Source organism: Eumetopias jubatus, unplaced genomic scaffold, assembly GCF_037043125.1.
Source record: "Eumetopias jubatus isolate StellerSeaLion01/CBP00866 unplaced genomic scaffold, mEumJub1_p1.0 scaffold_17, whole genome shotgun sequence".
Lineage (NCBI taxonomy): Eukaryota > Metazoa > Chordata > Mammalia > Carnivora > Otariidae > Eumetopias > Eumetopias jubatus.
The window spans coordinates 20,543,558-20,566,180 of record NW_028274823.1 but is presented as its reverse complement, the minus strand read 5'-3'; the positions used below and the strand labels follow the sequence as shown (position 1 = coordinate 20,566,180).

General features: G+C 37.4%; 1 protein-coding gene across 2 annotated transcripts in view; it reads left to right on the top strand.

Annotated features, from left to right (window-relative positions):
- MXI1 (MAX interactor 1, dimerization protein) overlaps positions 1-22,623 on the top strand; it is an 83,401-nt gene that overhangs the window by 27,017 nt on the left and 33,761 nt on the right. For both annotated transcript variants that reach the window (XM_028095623.2, XM_028095624.2), the window contains exon 3: positions 18,342-18,371. In XM_028095623.2, the coding sequence (XP_027951424.1) occupies positions 18,342-18,371 (30 nt within the window). The remainder of the gene's footprint in view (positions 1-18,341; positions 18,372-22,623) is intronic.

Below are 22,623 nucleotides of genomic sequence, written 5' to 3'. Positions count from 1 at the left end.
AAATAATTAAATAGAATTACATGGTGGTAATCTAACAATGTAGGGTTAAAATGCCATAGTGTATGTTATATAGTTGTAATAAGTCATGCCTTATTTCTTTATTTCTTTATTCATTGGCAAAAAGTGGATGATGGAATGTGAACTATAAGAAGACAGGAACTTTGTAATTTTAGAGTATTTGTGTTCCTAGTGTAGGTACTCATTAAATACTGAATGAATGGCTGAATACTTTGAGCATGATCATGTACATCTGAAGGTACTTTTTAATGAAATGTTGACCATATTTTTTAGAAGACATTTATTTATTTAAGATTTTATTTATTTGACAGAGAGAGACACAGCGAGAGGGAACACAAGCAGGGGGCATGGGAGAGGGAGAAGCAGGCTTCCCGCGGAGCAGGGAGCCTGATGCGGGGCTCGATTCCAGGACCCTGGGATCCTGACCTGAACCGAAGGCAGACGCTTAATGACTGAGCCACCCAGGCGCCCCTTGAGAAGACTTTTAGAGAGACTTAGGCACAATTGATTGCTTTGTATGAAGTTGATCTAGGGGTGTTTAATATCATTATTCTCATTGTCAGTTTATTTGTGGCAGGTATACTTATTGGAGACAAAGTTATGTTTGTGTTTTTAAAATTGAAGTTGAAGCCCCTGTTATTAGAATAGCCGAGTAACGTGTTTCTTTTATTCTTTAAACAAACATTTAAGTATTGGTAGGAATTTAATATTCACTTATTAAGTACCAGGATGTGTTTCATTTTGGTAAATAGCTTGGGTGTTAATGGTAGAGTGTGGCAAGCATGAGGTCCTGTCCTGTGGGATGAAGGCCCCCTATTCCACATGTTCACAGGAACACTTGAATGTGGATGGTCATAGCATTATTCATGACCACCAAAAGCTGGAAACAAAATATCCGTAAGCTGCTGAATGAGTGGACAAGCAAAATGTAGTATGTTCATGCAGTGGAATACTCTCCAGCAATAAAAATAAACAAACCACTCATACATATAACAAAGTGGATGAACAACAAACACATTAAATAAGGTCAGATACATAACAGTACATATTGTATAATTCCATTATGTGAAATTTATTTTAAAAAAGGCAAAACTGGGGCGCCTGGGTGGCTCAGTCGGTTAAGCGGCTGCCTTCGGCTCAGGTCATAATCCCAGGGTCCTGGGATCGAGCCCCGCATTGGGCTCCCTGCTCAGCGGGGAGCCTGCTTCTCCCTCTCCCTCTGCCTGCCTCTCTGCCTACTTGTTCTCTCTGTATCTCTCTGCCAAATAATTAAATAAATAAATAAGTAAGTAAATAAATAAAATATTTAAAAAATAAATAAATAAGTAAGGCAAAACTATAGAAATTAGCAGATCAATGGTAAGTGAGGGATGGGAATGGAGATTAACTACGAATGGGCATGCAGGAACGTTTGGGGTGATAGAAGTGTCCCCAAATTGGATTGTGGTAAAGGTTATGCAACTGTGTAAATTTACTGAAGCTCATTAAACTATACCCTTAAAATGGGTGAATTTTTTAGTATGTAAATTATTCTTTTTTAAAGATTTTATTTATTTGACAGACACACAATGAGAGCAGGAACACAAGCAGGGGGAGTGGGAGAGGGAGAAGCAGGCTTCCCGTGGAACAGGGAGCCTGATGTGGGGCTCACATCCCAGGACCCTGGGATCATGACCTGAGCTGAAGGCAGACGCTTAACCGACTGAGCCACCTAGGCGCCCCTTTAGTATGTAAATTTTACCTCAGTAAAACTGTTAAAAAAATTGTCTTTTGCTGTTTATTGCAGTAAAATAAGAAGAGTCTGAACATGTGACAGGTGCTAAAAAGAACTAAAGGTGGAATGAATGAATATTAAACAATTAGGCCTTCAAAACTTGAAATAAACCAGTAAGGGGTTAGGAGTAGGGAGTGTAGCTGGTTGGAAAAAGGTACCTCCTCCATTCTCCTGCAGCTGCCACAACAAGGAGATTCAGCTATCCTCCCAGCCTCTCGTCCCTTACTTCCTTTGAGAATCACTTTTCTGTGTGATGTACTTGCCTTACACAGTAAGATTCTTTGAAATAGATCTTCTGCTTCTAGTACTATAGGGAAGAATGGAATATATTAACAATAAAACTTGGGATCAACTTCAGAAAAATGGGATTTATATTTATTATAATTAATGCTGTTAATTATGGTACTGTTCTTTTCCCTCCAAAGTATCTATTGAATGTTTATTTTATGCCTGACTCTATCCTAAAATATTAGATTACAATTTGGAAGTCAAGAGATTTAGGAAATCACTGATATTTTCTGCATTTTCAAAGGTTTTTAGAATATTGCTCTGTGTTATCATATATTATGTGTTATCACACAGTGAATGTCCTGTTTTAACTTTTGGAAGTATGCTGAAGAACAATAATTTTAATTTTCAAAATTCTCTGTAGTTTTTAATATTGCTCTCTCATCTAAAAAGTGATGATTTCATGAATAATGTGTAACTTTAGTATGTGTTAGATGCTTCTTAATTTCTGGCACTACTAAGAATAGAAAGTGAAGTAGTTATCTTTTATTTTAAATTCATAACATTTAAAAAAGAAGTAATAGATGTATATAGTTGTAAGAGTCCGCTAATACTAAATGGCTTATAAAGAATAACATTCATCTACCTCGTCTCTCCTCTTCCAGTTTCTACTTCCTAGAGGCTACCACTTTCAGTAATTTAACAGTTCATCAGCTGTTTGCTTTCTTCTTTTTTTTTTTTTTAATTTTTACTTATTTAAGTAATCTCTACACCCAACATGGGGCTTGACCTCATGACCTTAAGATCAAGAGTCACATGCTTTTCTGACTGAGCCAGCCAGGCACCCATGCTTTCATATTTCCAAATAAGAAGCTTATTCTGGGGGACACTGGGTGGCTCAGTCGATAAGCATCTGCCTCTGGCTCAGGTCGATCCCTGCATCGGGCTCCTTGCTCTGTGGGAGGCCTGCTTCCCCCCCCCACGCCCCCTGCTTGTGTTCCCTCTCTTGCTGTGTCTCTCTCTGTCAAATAAATAAATAAAATCTTAAAAAATAAAAAAAAGCTTATTCTGGGAGCCCTTGGGTGGCTCAGTTGGTTAAGCGTCTGACTCTTAATTTCCACTCAGGTCACGATCTCAGGGTCATGAGATCAAGCCCTGTGTCAGGCTCTGTGCTCAGCATGGAGTCTGCCTGAGATTCTCCCTCTGCCCTTCCCCCGTTCTCTCTCTCTCTCCAAATAAATAAAATCTTTAAAAAATTTTTTAAAAATAAGAAGCTTATGCTATTTATTGTCTGTTGATTTCCTGTTATGGAAGATGAAGACTTGAATGTGTATACTCTTGACTAACAGCAGATTAATCATATGCTGGAAATGAAAAAATTTTTAAGGTACACATAAATACAGGTATTTCCCAAAGGAATGAGGTTTTTAAATAATGTATTTTCTAGTACTTTGTATTATTAGTCTCCCACAATAAGGAATTAATATTTTATTCTCATTTTTGAGTATTTTGTGGTACATTAGATTATTGCCTCGATTTCTGGATGAGTCTTATTACTTTTTAAAAAAATAAGCTTTATTTGGATATAATTTCCATACAATAAAATTCCCCAATTTTTAGTGTATGAGTCAATGACTTGACATACATATACAGTCATGCAACCTCCGGCAAAATTATGATATAGAACATGTTTATCACCTCAAAACATTGCTTCATGCCTCTTTACAGTCAGTTTCCTATCTCCGCCTCTTGGCCCTCGCAACTTCTCGTCTGTTTTGTATCACTGCAGTTTTGCCATTTCTAGAGTTTCATATAAGTAGAATCATGTATATACTCTTTTTGCATCAAACTCCTTTCACTTAGCGTAGTGTGTTTTTGAGATTCATGTTTTTCTACATTTCAGTAGTTCAGTTTTTTATATTGCTGAGTAATCCATTGTATGGATCCATCACAATTTGTTTATCCATTCACCAGTTGATAGACATTTAGGTTGCATATAGTTTTTAGCTATTACAAGTAAAGATGCCATTACTTTCATGGGCAGGTCTTTTGTGTTTTCATATGTTTTAGATAAATACCTAGGAGTGGAATTGCTAAGCAATATAGCAAATATATTTATAAAGAAATTGTCAAACCATTCCCCAAAGTGTCTGTACCATTTTACATTCTGACTAGCAGTGTAGGAGACTTCCATAGCTCCACAACCTGGATAGCAGTTGGTATTGTCAGTCTTTTAAATTTTAGCCATTCTAGTGGGTATGTCATGATACCTTGTGGTTTAGATTGCATTTTCCTTATAACTAATGATCTTGAACATCTTTTTATGGGCTTGTTTGCTATTGATATATCTTCCTTGGTGAAGTATCTAATTACGTTTTTTGACTTTTTTCTTTTGAGTTTTTTTTTTGTTGTTGAGCTGTAAAGAGTTCTTTGTAGAGTCTAGGAGCACCTGGATGGCTTAGTCACTAAGCATCGGATTCTTGGTTTCATTTCAGGTCATGTCAAGGTCTTGGTTTCAGCTGAGGTCATCTCAAGGGGCTCGATCTGCACAGAGTCTGCTAGGAGTCTGCTTGAGATTCCCTCTCCCTTTGCTCCCCCCCCCCCATAAATAAATAAATAAAATCTAAAAAAAGAGACTGTTATCCAAAATATACAAAGACTTTAAAAAAGAGTTCTTTGTAAATTCTGGTTACAAGTTCTTTATTACATATTTATTTTGCAAATGTTTTCTCCTACTTAGTGGTTTGCCCTTATCATTTTCCTAACAGTGTCTTTTGAAGAACCAAAGTTGCATATTTTGATGAAGTTCAGTTTATAATGTTTGTGTTTTATTATTCATGCTTCTAATGTCCTAAAAAAATCTTTGCATAATCCAAAATCATGAAAAATTTTCTCTTTTCTCCTAGCAGTCTTACAGTTTTAGGTTTCATATTTAGATCTAAGTTTCATTTAGAGTTAATTTTTGTAGAAGGTATGAGGCAAAGGCTAAAGTTCATTTTTTGGAAAATATACTTTTTTTTTTTGGAAAGATTCTACTTTCTCCATTGAACTACCTTAGGATCTTTGTAAAAAATCAGTTGACCACATATGTGTGAATCTGTGATTGGTCCATTGATCAGAATATTTATTTTTGTTCCAAAACCACAGTGTCTTCATTACTGTAGGTTTTTGGGGTTTTTTTAAAAGATTTTATTTTTTATTTATTTATTTGACAGAGACACAGCGAGAGAGGGAACAGAAGCAGGGGGTGTGGGAGAGGGAGAAGCAGGCTTCCCGCCAAGCAGGGAGCTTGATGTGGGGCTCAGTCCCAGGATCCTGGGATCATGACCTGAGCCAAAGGCAGACGCTTAACGACTGAGCCACCCAGGTGCTCCCATTACTGTAGGTATTTAAGATTTTATTTATTTATTTAAGAAAGAATGAGAGAGAGCATGCACGAGTTGGGGGGAGGGGCAGAGAGAGAGGAAGAAGCAGACTCCCTGCTGAGTAGGGAGCCTGATGCCAGCTCAATCCTAGGACCCGGAGACCATGACCTGAGCTCAAGATAGACACCTAACCAACTGAGCCACCCAGGCACCCTACTGTAGTTTTTTTTTTTTTTTTTTAGTAAGTCATGAAATCAGGTGTGTAAGTCTTCCAGTGTTGTTCTTCTTTTTCAGAAGTTCCTTTGACTATTCTAGGTCTTCTGCAATTTAATATACATTATAGAATCTGCTCGTCAATTCCTACAATAAAACCTATTAGAATTTTGATTGGGATTGCATTGAATCTCTAGATCAATTTAGAGAGGCCTCACACATCTGAACAATACTGAATTTTCTGATTTATGAACATGGTATGTCTCTTCATTTACTCAATTATTTATTTATTTGAGAGAGAGAGAGAGAGAGCATGAGAGGGGGGAGGGTCAGAGGGAGAAGCAGACTCCCTGCTCAGCTGGGACCCTGATGCGGGACTCGATCCTGGGACTCCAGGGTCATGACCTGAGCTGAACGCAGTTGCTTAACCAACTGAGCCACCCAGGTGCCCTACTCAGTTATTTAGATGTTTTCATAGTTCAGCAATATTTTATAGTTTTTCAGAATGTGAGTGATGTACATACTTTGTTAAATTTACCCTTAGGTATTTATTAATCTTTGATGCTATTGTAAATAGCAATTGAATTTGGTATATTAGTTCTAATAATTTGTATATTCCTTAGGATTTTCTAAATAGATAATAAATGATATTGTTTGCAGTACAGAGATTTTTACTTCTTCCTTTCCATTCTGTATGATGTTTCTTTTTTCTGCTTAGGAACAAGGCTCCCCCTTGTTCCTAATCTTGAGAAAACTTGCATTCTTTCACTGTTGAGTATGATAGCTGTACTTTTTGTAGATGCCTTTTCACAGTTTCAGGAAATTCCTTTCTTTCCTAATTTACTGAGTTGGGTTTTTTTTTTATCATGAATAGATGTTGAATTTTGTTAAATGCTTTTCCTGCATTTATTGAGATTATATTTTATTTTTCAAATTATTCTGTTAATGTGGTGAGCTACATTGATTGGTATTTTTGTTGAATCTTAAATCAATCTTGCATTTCTGGAATAAACGTTTGGTCGTGGTGTATTTTGTGATACTGACACCAACCACCCATAGTTAGCACAGTGTCCACAAGTTTAAGGGTGCAGTTCTCAACTACAAATGCTGGCTGTACTAACTGGCTACAAATTTGTGGGTCCTTAAAATCCCCGCAGGTTTGGTAATTCACTAGAACTACGCACAGAACTCAGGAAAGCACTATACTTATGACTACAAATTTTATTATAAATAATATAAATCAGGACCAGCCGGGCACCTGGGTGGCTCAGTTGGTTAAGCGACTGCCTTCGGCTCAGGTCGTGATCCTGGAGTCCCTGGATCGAGTCCCGCATTGGGCTCCCTGCTCAGTAGGGGGTCTGCTTCTCCCTCTGACCCTCCCCCCTCTCATGTGCTCTCTCTCTCTCTCTCACTCTCAAATAAATAAATAAAATCTTTAAAAAAAATAATAAATCAGGACCAGCCAAATGAAGAGAAATATAGGGCAAGGTCTGGGAGAGTTGGGAACATGGACCTTCTGTGTCCTTTCCCTGTGGAATCAAGATGCTTTACCTTCCCGACACATTGATGTATTTACCAACTAGGAAGCTCACCTGAGCCTCAGATTCCAGAGTTTTCATTTCAAAATCATTGTCATGATTGAATGAATCACTGACCACATGATTGAACTCAATCTCTAGTGACCGTTCTCTCCCTGGAGGTTAGGAAGTCAGGTGATACCAGTGGCTCGAAGCCCCAACCCTCTAAACACACAGTTCGTCTTTCTGTTGTGATCAGCCCTCAGTTTGAATCATCTCTTTAGCATAAACTCAGGTGTGGTCCAGGGCCCACCTTGAATAATGTAGACACTCCTATAACTTTGGAAATAACAAAGGTTTCACGAAGTTGGGATAAAGACCAGACAAATTTTAGTTATAAAACTCATTCTTTCTTTCTATTTGCTGTTGGCTTCAATTTGCTAATAATTCGTTAAGAATTCTTGTGTCATGAAGGATAGTAATCTGTTTTTTTATTTTGTTTTGTTTTTTCCCAATGTAATTTCTTTGGTTTCACTACCAGGATAATACTGGCCTCAAAATGAGTTGGGAAATGTTCCCTCTTCCTTTATTTTTTGAAAGATTTTATGTAGGATTGGTATTATTTATTCCTTAAATGCTTAATAACACTTGCCAATGAAAATTCTGGGCCTGGAGTTTTCTTGTGGGAAGGTTTTTGATTATGGATTCAATTTCTTTAATAGATGCACGAGTATTCAGGGTTTCTAATTCTTGAGTCAGTTTTGATAATTTGTATTCTTTCAAGAAATTTGTCCATTTCATCTAAGTTGTTTGAATTTGACATAAAGTTGTTCATAATATTCTCTTATCGTCCTTGTAATATCTGTAGGATCTAGGGACGCCTGGGTGGCTCAGTTGGTTAAGCGACTGCCTTCGGCTCAGGTCATGATCCTGGAGTCCCGGGATCGAGTCCCACATCGGGCTCACTGCTTGGCAGGGAGTCTGCTTCTCCCTCTGACCCTCTTCCGTCTCGTGCTCTCTGTCTCTCATTCTCTCTCTCTCAAATAAATAAATACAGTCTTAAAAAAATATATCTGTAAGATCTATAGGGATGTGCACTTTTTCATCCTGATAGGATTTTTTTGTATTAGTAATTTCTTTTTTTCTTCGTCAGTCTTAGAAATGTATCAATTTTACTGACTTTTAGAGTTAACTTTTGGTTTTATTGATAGTCTCTATTGTTTCCTATTTCTTATTTTGTTCATTCCTCTTCTTGGCTTTATTATTTCTTTCCTCTACTTCAGAGTTTCTCAGCCTCTGCACTATTGACAATTTTGGCCAGATAATTCTGTTTTGAGCATCATAGGATGTTTAGCAGCATCCTTTACCTCTCCTCACAAAATGCCAGTAGATTCCTAGTTGTAATAGCAGAAAATGTCTCCAGACATTGCCAAATATCTGCTGATGAGCAAAATAGCCCACAGTTGAGAACCATTGCTTAACTTCTTTCAGTTTAGTTAACTTCTTTTTCTGACTTCTAAAAGTGATCTCAGATCGTTGATTTTAGACTCTACCCCCAACATAAGGATTTAAAGCTAAACATTTCTCTTGAAGCACTGCTTTAGCTGCATTGAACAAATTTTGATATGTTGCATTTTCTTTATCATCCTTCTGAAGATATTTTCTGATTTCTTTGTGAAATTGTTCTTTAACCTGTGACTTCTTATTTCCTTCCTCTATTTCTTTGGGTCTAATTTGCTCTTCTTTTTGTTCTTTTTTCACCTTAAGAATTAAGGTGAAAGTTAGACCATTGATTTTGAACCTTTCTTTTTTTTTTCTAATAGGAGAATTTAAAGCTAAATATTACTGTATGAGCATTGCTTTAGCTACATCCAACAAATTTTGATGTGTTGTGTTTTTATTATCATTCAGAATATTTTCTAATTTCTCTGCATTTTGTTTTTTGATTTGTGGCTTATCTTCCAAATATTGCTGTTTTTCTAGATATCTTAATTATTTTTGATTTCTAATTTAATTCCATTGTGCTTAGAGAACTTACTCTATAATTTTAGTAGTTATAAACTTATTGAAAATTATGCTTTACAAAGTGTATAACTTGCATGTTTATGTAGTGAGCCAAAAGATTTATCAGAGGCTTAAATTAGATTGGTATATTTGAAATAAGAATGTTTTTTTAGGGCACCTGGGTGGCTCAGTTGGTTAAGCAACTGCCTTCGGCTCAGATCATGATCCTGGAGTCCTGGGATCGAGTCCCGCATCGGGCTCCCTGCTCAGCGGGGAGTCTGCTTCTCCCTCTGACCCTCTTCCCTCTCATGCTCTCTCTCATTCTCTCTCTCTCAAATAAATAAATAAAATCTTTAAAAAAAAAGAATTGTTTTTTTACTGAATTCAGTTCATATGTAATTAAAATTTTTTCCCCTGTTTATTGAAAATGTACATACAGGGGCACCTGGGTGGCTCAGTTGTTAAGCATCTGCCTTCGGCTTGGCTCAGGTCATGATCCCAGGGTTCCGGGATGGAGCTCCACATTAGGCTCCCTGCTCCACGGGAAGCCTGCTTCTCCCTCTCCCACTCCCCCTGCTTGTGTTCCCTCTCTTGCTGTGTCTCTCTCTGTCGAATAAATAAAATCTTTTATAAAAAAGGAAATGTACATACAGAAAAATACAAATTCTAAGTGTACAGCTTGATGAATTTTCACAAAGGTGAAGAAATAAAATATTACAGACTCTTTTTTTTTAAAGATTTTATTTATTTATTCGTTTGAGAGAGCAAGAATGAGAGAGAGAGCACATGAGAGGGGGGAGGGTCAGAGGGAGAAACAGACCCCCCGCTGAGCAGGGAGCCTGATGCGGGACTCGATTCCGGGGCTCCAGGATCATGACCTGAGCCGAAGGCAGTCGCTTAACCAACTGAGCCACCCAGGTGCCCCAAAATATTACGGACTCTTAGAAACCCTTCCCTTTGACTCTTTCCAGTCACTGTCACCCCCTCCCTGAGGTAACCACTATTCCAACTTTTGATACTGTAAATTAATTTTGCCAGTTTTGAACTTTGTATGAATGGAGTTATGCTGTGTGTATTTTTGTGTATCTGCCTTTTTTCATTCAGTATTATGTTAAAATTATGAAGATTCATCCATGTTATTGAATAATAGTTCATTTTCAGTGCTCTGTAGTATTACATTGTATGAGTATTTCACAGTTTATTCATTCATTCCATTATCAATGGACATTTGTTTCCAGTTTTTGGCTAGTATGAAAAGAAAGATTATTCTTTTGTATGTCCTTTGATGAACATACATTAGTTTGATACATACCTACGAGTGGAGATGCTGAGTCCTAAGGATTGTATATATTCAGCTTCGATATATAAGTTTTAAGGGAAATTTTATTGATTGTAGTTATTATGCATCCTTTTTAGACACTTGCTTTTTCTGTGGCTTTAGTTATTGTGGTGGTTATGTTTTTGTCATTGTTAAGGAAGAAGCAATATGTTTCTTTTAAGGCAGTTTTCCTAAAAGCCTGCAATATTCAAGGTTTACTATTTTTAATGGTTTTTAAAATGTACTTTTGATAGAAACAAATATACAAAATTACTGTTTTGAGGTAATTACTTTAATAAGGTATGAAGCTGAGCCTGGGTGGCTCAGTTGGTTAAGTGCCTGTCTTCAGCTCGGGTTATGATCTCGGGGTCCTGGGATCAAGCCTCCTATTGGGCTCCCTCCTCAGCAGTGAGTCTGCTTCTCCCTCTCTCTCTGCCCCTACCCCCCACATATGCTTGTACATGCACTCTCTCTTTCTCTCTCTCAAATAAATAAATAAAATCTTTAGAAAAAAATAAGTCATGAAGATGAAAAGTATGACAGGGAATATAGTCAGTAAAATTGTAATAATATTGTTTGGTGACTACACTTATTGAGTGAGCACTGAGTAAGGTATAGAATTGTTGAATTATTATGTTGTATATCTGAAACTAATATAACACTATGTTAATTATACTTCAATAAAAATTAATTTAAAAAAGAATTACTTTATTGTCAGCATGATCTTCTATTAACAGTGTTTTTCAAACTTTATTGAACACTGTATTATACCACTAGCAGCAAAAAATTCTCTATTCTTTTTTTTAAAGATTTTATTTATTTATTTCAGAGAGAGAATGAGAGATAGAAAGCATGAGAGGGAAGAGGGCCAGAGGGAGAAGCAGACTCCCTGCTGAGCAGGAAGCCCGATGTGGGACTCGATCCCAGGACTCCAGGATCATGACCTGAGCCGAAGGCAGTCGCTTAACCAACTGAGCCATCCAGGCGCCCAAAAAATTCTCTATTCTTGTCAGCCCCCTTCAGCAATATACTTCAGAGGTCCCTGCTCTAATGTGGCTGAAGTTTTCTGTTTTTCTTGCCCTTTGAGTATATATAGAGGAAATACAAACTTTAGGATACAATTGGAAGATACTTGTTTAGCTTCAGAGAATGTGTTATTTTCATTGTGTGGAGGGCAACATTTATTTTACAAAGCAAGTGAAACAAAAATGTTAACAGATTTGGGTTTTGCTCATTAATTCAACAAAGAGAGAGAGGTCTTTTCTTTTGCTGGAAGAGAATATTAATTCTGGGAATGGGGGCTTTTATTTTTCTTCCACGGTGGCACTACTCTTGAGCCAAACTGTACTATTTTGTTCAGTTTCAATTCTATGCTTCATTTCATTGACTGCCACCAAACTACACCCTAAAGAATTAGAAGTTTATGTATTAGAGCTGTGTTGTGGTCCGTGAAAAGTCACAGATCTGGTTGAGATAATGATTTCCATTCAAATAGTGAACTCATCAGCGTGTCTCTCTTAAAGGAATATTATTTGTAGAGAAAGATTACCTATGATTCAGTGATAAAATGATAGAAATGTCTTTTTTCTGTCCTTAGAAGTTGTTAAGCATTCAGAGTAAGGGTGTCTGAAAGGCGTACAATTCATTAGTGTTTGCTTTCAGAGGGGCATTTTATTTGGAGAAGAAAAGTGGGCTAACCCAGTGGATTATTAGAACTTCTCAACCTTACAGAGAACCAACTTACCATAATTGAATACAGCAATGGTATATTACTGGAAGGGTTTGGTTGGACACATAGTCTCAGAGAAGCAAAGAGGTTGTTTCCGAGTGTGCTAGTACGTGATACTCATTTATTGCCAGCACTATTTGGATCATTATTTTCTTTGTGTCTCTATAATTAGTCATCTTTCTCTCTGTCATACCCTAAACCTTGTACTGTTTTCACAGCTGACTAAATGACCAAAACACTTAAGTTTTCTTTCAGTTTCTTTTTTCATCATTATGGTGGTTTGTTTATTTCCAGGCTAATTTCAACTATTATTGAGAATTTATCAATTTATTGACCCATGTAGTATACTTGATTGTTTTAGGTAGTGTATTTTTAGTTTTGTTAAAAATAATAAGAGTAGGGGTGCCTGGGTGGCTCAGTCGTTAAGCATCTGCCTTCGCCTCAGGTCATGATCCCAGGATCCTGGGATCGAACCCTGCATCGGGCTCCTTGCTCCACGGGAAGCCTGCTTCTCCCTCTCCCACTCCCCCTGCTTGTGTTCCTGCTCTTGCTCTCTCTCTCTGTCAAATAAATAAATATCTTTAAAAAAAGAATAAAAAAAATAATGAGTAGTTGCAGTAGCTAACATTTACTGAATATTTTATGTGTTAGATGCTTTTACATATTTTTCTCTAATTCTTACAGTAATCCAGCCAAGCCACATGTTATTATTCCAGTTTTACAAATGAGGAAACTGTTAATCAGAGAGGTTAAATAATTTGTTTAAAGTTACACAGCTAGGAGCGCCTGGGTGTCTCAGTCGTTGGGTGTCTGCCTTTGGCTCGGGTCATGATCCCAGGGTCCTGGGATCAAGCCCCGCATCGGCTCCTTGCTCCTTGGGAAGCCTGTTTCTCCCTCTCCCACTCCCCCTGCTAGTTTCCCCTCTCTCGCTGTGTCTCTCTCTGTCAATAAGTAAAAAAAATCTTTAAAAAAAATAAATAAAGTTACACAGCTAATGTGAGGGATAGAGTTAATAGACTTAGGACTTTTTTCCTTTAACACCACAAATCTTTATGACCTATATATTGTTGTTCTCTGGTTTTGCTTTGGACTTCACAGCTCTGCTTATTTTATTTTATTTCTTTTTCTTCCAAGTTTTTATCTAAATTTCAGTTAGTTAACATACAGTGTAAGTTTCAGGTGTAGGATTTAATGATTCATTACTTACATCTAACACCCCAAGTGCTCATCACAAGTACCCTTCTTAATACCCATCACCCATTTAACTCATCACCCTGCCCACCTACCCTCCAGCAACCCTCAGTTTGTTCTCTATAGTTAAGAGTCTGTTTTATGGTTTGTCTCTCTCTCTCTCCCCTCCCCCATGTTCATCTGTTTTCTTTTTTTTTTTTAATATTTTATTTATTTATTTGACAGAGAGAGAAAGACATCGAGAGAGGGAACACAAGCAGGGGCAGAGAGAGAGGGAGAAGCAGGCTTCCTGCCGAGCAGGGAGCCCGATGCGGGGCTCGATCCCAGGACCCTGGGATCATGACCTGAGCCGAAGGCAGATGCTTAACGACTGAGCCACCCAGGCGCCCCAATCTGTTTTGTTTCTTAAATTCCACATCTAAGAGTGAAATTATGTGGTATCTGCTTTTCTTTGACGGACTTATTTTTTTTAGCATAATACTCTCTATGTCCATTCACGTCATTGCAAATGGAAAGATTTCAATCTTTTTTTTATTGCTGAGTAACATTCCATTGTATACATATACCACAACTTCTTTATCCATTCATCAGTCGATGGACATTTGGGCTCTTTCCATAATTTGGCTATTGTTGATAATGCTGCTATAAACATCAGGGTGCATGTGCCCCTTGGAATCAGTATTTTGGTTTTTTTTTTTTTTAAAGATTTTATTTATTTATTTGAGAGAGAATGAGAGAGAGCATGAGAGGGAAGAGGGTCAGAGGGAGAAGCAGACTCCCCGCTGAGCAGGGAGCCCGATGCGGGACTCGATCCCGGGACTCCAGGATCATGACCTGAGCCGAAGGCAGTCGCTTAACCAACTGAGCCACCCAGGCGCCCAGGAATCAGTATTTTTGTATCCTTTGGGTAAATACCCAATAGTGCAATTGCTGGATCATAGGATAGTTCTGTTTTGAACTTTTTGAGGAACCTCCATACTGTTTTCCAGAGTGGCTGCACCAGCTTGCATTCCCACCAACAATGTAAGAGGGTTCCCCTTTCTCTGTATCCTTGCCAAGATCTTTTGTTTCATGTGCTATTAATTTTAGCCATTCTGACTGGTGTGAGGTGATATCTCATTGTAGTTTTGATTTGTATTTCCCTGATGATGAGTGATGTTGCATGTCTTTTCATGTGTCTGCTGGCCATCTATATGTCTTCTTTAAAAAATGTTCATGTCTTCTGCCCATTTTTTTAACTAGATTGTTTTTTGGGTATTGAATTTTAGAAGTTCTTTATATATTTTGGATACTAACCTTTATCAGGTATGTCATTTGCAAGTATCGTTTCTCATTCCAAAGGTTAACTTTTAGTTTTGTTGATTGTTTCCTTTGCTGTGCAGAAGCTTTTATCTTGATGAAGTCCCAGTAGTTTATTTTTGCTTTTGTTTCCCTTGCTTTGGGAGACATAAGTTGTTACGGCTGATGTCAAAGAGGTTACTGCCTGTGTTCTCTTGTAGGATTTTGATGGTTTCTTGTCTCATATTTAGGTCTTTCCTCCATTTTGAATTTATTTTTGTGCATGGTGTAAGAAAATGATCCAGTTTCATTCTTTTGCATGTTGCTGTCCAGTTTTCCCAACACAATTTGTGGTAAGGTCTGTCTTTTTTCCATTGGATATTCTTTCCTGCTTTGTTGGAAAATTAGTTGACCATAGAGTTTTGGGCCAGCTATGCTTTTTTACTTATGCTCCCTTCCACTTGGTATGTCCTCCCCCAGGTCCAGCCTCTACTAGTAGCAAATTGTCATCATTTAAGATCCATACCAAATGCTACCTTTTCTAAAATTTACCCCGAAAACCACATTTGGAAGTAAATTCTGCCTACTTTAAACTCCCACAATGCTTTGTACCTTTCTAAATATATTTATTTTGCCTTGAATTATAATTATTTCTATACATGTCTTAAATTTACCAACTAGAGACCGTCTTTGATTCCTTGTAGCCTAAGACAGTCTTAAAGAAACAAAGTATATGTTAACTTAAGATTACAGGCAAAAAAGCCATCAAAATAGAAATACTACTGATGAACTTTTTAAAAATTAGAAGATTGGGGCGCCTGGGTGGCTCGATCGTTAAGCGTCTGCCTTCAGCTTAGGTCATGATCCCAGGGTCCTGGGATCGAGCCCCGTATCAGGCTCCCTGCTCCTGTGGGAGGCCTGCTTCTCCCTCTCCCACTCCCCCTGCTTGTGTTCCCTCTCTCACTCTGTCTCTGTCAAATAAATAAATAAAATCTTAAAAAAAAAATTGGAAGATCATGGCAATATGGTAAAGATTAGTACATACATGATCATTTTTGTTTGTGGTATTTGGAAATGTTAAATGTTACTAGTGGTATAACTAGATATGACATGTATTTCTTGGTTTGGTGGAGAAAAGTTTATAATCTTGGCTATCATTTTATATTTTTTTAGAAAGAAGATAAAAGTCAGAGAGGTGGGAAGAACTGCTGTTTTAATTTTGTTCACAGCAGTGGGTCAGATTATGTTCTTTTGGTGCTAGCTTTGACAGTAGGCTTAATACAATATTGGAATTCAACAGTCCCTTATCTTTGAGTATATATATTCTTTTGCAGTTATGGCCATATGTGGGATTTCCAAACTGTTTAGGATAAGTTTATGGTAAATAGTCTACCTCCCTCTAAATATAGATTATTTCCCTTTATTACTTACTTTATATTCCATTGTTTTTGTTTTACTCGTTCTAAGTTTTCTTCAGATAAAGGCAGTTAAACCAAAACTTACTACGAGGGGGTGGGGAATTTCATTATTGAATGCCCAAATTTTGAACAATGTTTTTTGTTTTAAATCTCTTTAAGATATGTCCTTTTCCTCTTCTGATTTGCTGATTTACTTTGACAAACAAGAACTTAAAACTTTGGTTTTATTTGGTTGTAATTTATTTATTGGGTTTTGAGCTCTTGAGTCTCTGTTAAACTAAAAGTTCTATGTTTCTGTGATTTCTTTCACCTGAATTATACATATCCTTCCTGTTAATTTGGCTGAACTCTTGAAGCATCTTAAGATTTTTTTTTTTTTTTTACCTCTTGAGGGAGAAATCCTTTTGTTAAGATAATCTCTTGAAAATGAACGTTAGACTTTTTCATCCTGTGTCACTTGGACCTTATAAAACTGTTAAGAAAGCAAAAAGTGCACAAGATACAGTAACTCAAAGAAGACTTTTGGCTTTTGAACTAAAAAACAGTGGGTAGGGGCGCCTGGGTGGCTCAGATGGTTGGGCGTTGCCTTCGGCTCAGGTCATGATCCCAGGGTCCTGGGATCAAGTCCCGCATCGGGCTCCCTGCTCCTTTTCCTGCTCCCCCTGCTTGTGCTCTCTCACTCTCTCTGTCAAATAAATAAATAAAATCTTAAAAAAAAAGTGAGTAAAATTTTTACAAATTATGAGACTGACAAAAACACTCCTATTGTTAAAGTTTAGAAATGTGATTGTTAAATATCCACTAGAATAATAAATCAGATTAATCAGTAATGTGATATTCTGAAAACATTTGATATTAACCAGCATATATTAAATGATTAAAGTTTTAGATCTGGTGACAGGAACTTAAATTCTTTTATAAAATTCCTGTTATTGTTAATGCTAAATTTTTATAAAAGTAATACATGTTCATTTAAGAGAACTCATATAACATAATTCTAATAATAGCTAACTTTAGAGTTTGTTATATTTTGCTGTTCAGTATAAACCTGTTTATTCCTCATAACAATCACATGAGGCACGTACTATTACTTTTCCTATTTTATAAATGAGGAAACTGAGCAGAGAGAAATGAAGGCACTTTAGGCCACACACTCTTTGAACCCAGCACTCTGGCCTTATCGTCTGTGCCCTTAACTACCAGGTAGTTAAGAATTTGGGTTTTGGGGGTGCTTGGGTGGCTCAGTTGGTTAAGTGTCTGACTTTGGCTCGGGTCATGGTCCCAGGGTCCTGGGATTAAGCCCCACATCAGGCTCCCTGCTCCGTGGTGAATCTGCTTATTTACTCTCTCTCTTCTTCTGCCCCTTCCCCTGCTCATGCTTTCTCTGTCTCTCAGATAAATAAATAAAACTTAAAAAAAAAAAAAAAGAATTTGGGTTTTGGAGTAAGAAAGACCTGGGCTTAAATCATAGTTGCTACTTCTACTCTGGGGACAAGAGCCTATTTCCACCTCTCTGAGGTTCAGTATTCTTACTTATAAAACAAGGGTCATTTGGGGGATAAAATGAAATAATATATGTTAACTGCTTAGCACACTGTTTAGCAGACACTACACTTGTTCAGTAGATGATAAGTATTATAACAAATACTGATAAGCAAAATGAAAAAAAGTCACAAAAAGAAAATAACCATTGTTAGCATTTTGAGGTATATCCCCCCAGTCTTTTAAAGGTGTGTTTCTTGATTTTATTAATGTATCTTCTTTTATTTATATTATTTTCTTCTTTGTATAACTTTGTTTATGTTTTACACAAAGGTTAGGAAAGCTTGAATTTGTATCACTTAGCAGTAAGGCAAGCCTGTCAGCTTCTGTGCTAGCCAAAACTTTTTTCTCCCTATGTTTAGGAGTTACTAAATGGAGGTAGAAGAAGACATAGAAGTACATTTTTCTTTTTAAACAAAAATGGGGTAATGTTTGAATTAAAAATCTACAAATAAACAAAATGTAGGAAACTAAAAGTAGGCAAGAGAACATGTGCTAGTATTAATTTTATTAAGATAACAGTGAAACACCAGTGTCAGAAGTTAGTTCTTAACTGAAGACACCATATCCAGATGAATAGTTCTAATGAATGTAGACTATTTCTTCTTGATGAGTGAGGTTATACAAGTCTGACTATATATTGTGTTGTTAAAGAAATTCACTGGGTGTGGTAGAGCAGTAACTAATCCCCCTTTCCATAGCCTTAGCAACAAGTGGCTAAATGGTCTTTTTTGTTTTCCTTTTAGGTCTACACACAATGAGCTGGAAAAGAATCGGTGAGTCAGTGATGAGTGCAGCTTTCATTTATGTTAAAAAGCAAACTCAGTGTTTTACCTGTGAAAATAATGTAATAGTACTTGTGTAGTTATAATTTTATTTTAAATGTATAGGATATCATGATTCTGATACATATGTATTCCAAAAAATGACCTAAGTAGTAGGTTTATACTGTCTAAACTGGAGGACATCAATAAATTTTTAAATTCATTTGAATTTTGAGTTTATGGTATAGCTGCCTTTATGTTTCTGAAAACAGGTTAATTGTGATAGGCTCATGACTTAAATATGGTCATGCTATAGGTAGACAGAATAAAGGTTTCTGTGTAGTGTAACTAATAAGTATTATGACAAATTGTAGGTCATTGAATTTCTCTTTCTTTGCAGTTTATTCATTCATTTGTTCATTTATCCATGCATTCAACAAATCTTTATCAAGCATGAAGTATATGTCAATGCCAGGCAAGCATACTGCTTTAGATAAGAAATACAAGAATGTGTGAGATAATTTTTGTCCTTAAGGAGCTTACAGCTTCCTGGGGGAGACAGACAGGTAATTAAAATCCTATATAGTGTGGTAAGTATGGTAATGGAGAAGCAGAAGGTGCTGAAAGATCGCTTTGGAAAGTCATCTGCTTTTCTTTTGAGGGAGTCTTGGAAGGCTCTGCAGAGGATGGTGAGTGAGTACTGTGTATTGAGGAAACTGCAAGAGGTTCTATACGAGTACTATAAAAGATTGTAGCAAGATGCAAGCCAGGCCAGATATTGACAACTATGCTGAAGAGTTTGGGCTTCTTCTGAGAACAGTAGGAAGCAGTTGAATGATTTTTAAGATGGGTTGTCATGTGATCAGACTTGTGCTTTGGAAAATCATTTTGGCCCTAATATGGAGAATTTGTTGATTGGGAGAAGGGATTTCAGAGACAAGAACACTCTCGGAAGCTATCGGAAGCTTCTAACATAAGGGGTGGTGGTAGCCATTGGAGGTCGAAGCAGGCAGAGTAAAGAGACTAGGGAATAGAATCAGTAGAAGCTGGTGTTTAGTTGGCTGTGAAAGGTTAAGTTTTTAGATGGTATTACCATTTACCAAGAAAAGGAACGCAAGAAGAGGACAAGTTTGGGAGAGAAGATGAGGATTGTATGAGTAAAATATTCTCTTTTTGATACAGAGATTAGATTAATAAACAAACTGGAATAATCTGCACCAGCCATTTTTGACAAATAAGATTTCCATGACCTTCAATTTTTTGTCCTTTTTTTAATAGAAGGGACTTTACAGATTGACTAACCTAACTACCTCATTGCAGATGAATTTAAATGTCAAATCCTCTTCAGTAGGCTTAGCATAGTCCTCCAGGCTGACATAGTGGCTTTTACTACTTTGTTTGAACAATGTTCTCTTCATATCTCTTGTAGAACTTAATCAGGTAGTATTGTAATTATCTGTTCATATGTCTCTTTCTGCTGAATGACTATGACTGCCTCAAAGGCAGAGATTCTGTTTTTTTTGTTTTGTAACCTCAGTACCTAGCATTTGATGCATTTATAGTTGATAGTGGCTTTTAATATTGAGTGAAGCCAATATTAAAACTGGAGCAAAGTTCAGTGGTCTAGTAAAAAACTGCTTTGCGGCAAAGCAGTTTGGCAAACCTTCCATTTTAAAGAATCTCTTCTCTGCCTTGTATTTCTGGTATATTAAAGGAAGTATCTGGCTAGTTTAAACATGGCAAAAACACCAAGAAATGACAGCTCTGAGGATTCTAAAATTAAAGCCTTATATTGTATTTTAAATTAGAGCATAGAGTATATTTTGGGCCACATGTTTTAAATACTGGCAAACATGTGGCTTTCATAATTATTTCACCCACCTAAATGTAGTCCTTGGGAGACCCTCACTGGAAACCTGGCAAAAACCTTTAACACTGAAGTGACTCTTTAGTCAACTATTTGGAATGGAGCTTTTTAAATCTTTGAGTAAATTTTGTTTATATGCATTCCATATACCAATTCTGATAACTTTATCACCCATATTATTACTTTGATAAGTCCTAAAGTTGTTTAATTTAGTATCTGTGGCACAGGTGTAACGTGTAGCTTTTGATTGCCTGGACGTTATATGAATTCCAGTGTCTCCAGTGAAGGCTTTTTGTTTCCATTTTATTTACTTAGGTCTAAGACTCTCTCTCTCTCTTTTTTTCTAAAGATTTTATTTATTTATTTAATTTTTTTTAAAGATTTTTTTTGAGATTTTATTTATTTATTTGACAGAGAGAGAATGAGAGAGAGAGAGCATGAGAGGGAAGAGGGTCAGAGGGAGAAGCAGACTCCCTGCCGAGCAGGGAGCCCGATGTGGGACTCGATCCTGGGACTCCAGGATCATGACCCGAGCCGAAGGCAGTCGCTTAACCAGCTGAGCCACCCAGGCGCCCCAAGATTTTATTTATTTGAGAGAGAGACAGAGACAAAAAGAGTGAGCAGGGAGAGAGGGAGAAGCAGACCCCTGCTTCCCATGTGGGGCTCGATCTCAGGACCCTGGGATCAGTACCTGAGCCAAAGGCAAACACTTAACCGACTAAGCCACACAGGTGCCCCAGGTCTAAGACACTCTGGCTGATTTCATACCCTACTTCACTTAAGACATGATTCCCTCATCCTCTTCTGTCTTCTTCCTCCCTCCTTTTCTTTCTCCCTTCCTCTCTTTCTTGAGTCTTAATTGAAAGGTAATATAGAATTAACCTTTCCAGGATGCATTTTTTTTTTTAATTTTTATTTATTTATTTATTTATTTATTCGACACACAGAGAGAGATAGCGAGAGAGAGAGAGAGCACAAGCAGGGGGAGCGGCAGGCAGAGGGAGAAACAGGCTTCCTGCATGAGCAGGGAGCCCAATGTGGGGCTCGATCCCAGCACCCTGGGATCATGACCTGAGCTGAAGGCAGCGGTTTAACCAACTGAGCCACCCAGGCGCCGCAGGATGCATTTGTTTTTAAAAGGGGTAGTTATCAATATAAATAAATCTCAAATTTAGTGGAATGTGTCAAAGGGTGAGTGCCAAAGGAAGAATCCAGCTTAATAACCTGCACTCCACTTCTGAAAAGTTAGAGGCTGTGATCTAGCAAAAAACAAAAATACTGGTAAACACAGGATGATTTATTTATTTATTTTATTAAAGATTTTATTTATTTATTTTGACAGAGACAGCAAGAGGGAGCACAAGCAGGGGGAGCGGGAGAGGGAGAAGCAGGCTTCCCGCCGAGCAGGGAGCCCGAGGCGGGGCTCCATCCCAGGACCCTGGGATCATGACCTGAGCTGAAGACAGATGCTTAATGACTGAGCCACCCAGGCGCCCCAACACAGGATAATTTAAAGGGAGGGAGGTGTTTTAGCCAAATAGCAAGAAGGCAGCACAGGAATATTTTTTAAATTTAAGTTTACATTAAGTTTACATTTTTAAGCCCCTTACCTGTTCTATTTAATGGTTCTTCCCCTCCAAAGGCAACATTTTTATTTGATGTCTTATTAAAGAAAAAAGATAACCTATGTTTGCCTTTTATTTGCTTTTGAGTGTGAATTTACATGAGGAAAGTAATTCACTATCAAAAGGGTAATTTGATTTTGTCTTCATTCTGAGAAGATATTCCTGAAGTAATTCATATTTTTGAGATTTTGCACTTTACATATGACATATTTATGTCAGGAGTTATTTTTTTTAACTTGGTTTAATATCTTGCATACAAAGCTGCTCTGAGTTAGTGTTTTTTATGGGGCAAAGCAGTGAGAATTAATGTAGATGGTTTTAAATTGTTAGTGAATAACAGAGGAATTCCAAATTAAGGCTATCCCAAAGCCCTGTGATTGTTGAAGCTCTCGGTCTGGCCTTGAGGAGATAGTAGCCAGCAAATGTTGAGGTTCATACTCCCAGATCTCAAAGGAAAGCTTCATGGTGGAGATTTGGAGTCTGGCAGGCCAACTGTAGTTTGGCTTACAATTACCCCAGTGTGGCAGATAGGCTAGTAGGGAGCTTAGGGTAGTTTCAGGACTGATAAAGGAATTCAGGTTTTCTTGGATAAGTCCTAGGGGCTTATTTCTGCCTAAAACCTTGATGGTTACACTGAGTCTACTCTAGATGGTTCAGGGCATTTATTTGTTACTTGTATATTCACCTTGTCCCCCTAGACCCATAATAGCTTATAACTGGCTCTGGAGGTGGAAGTAAAAGAGAAGCAGAGTACCTTTAGATGTTCTGCATT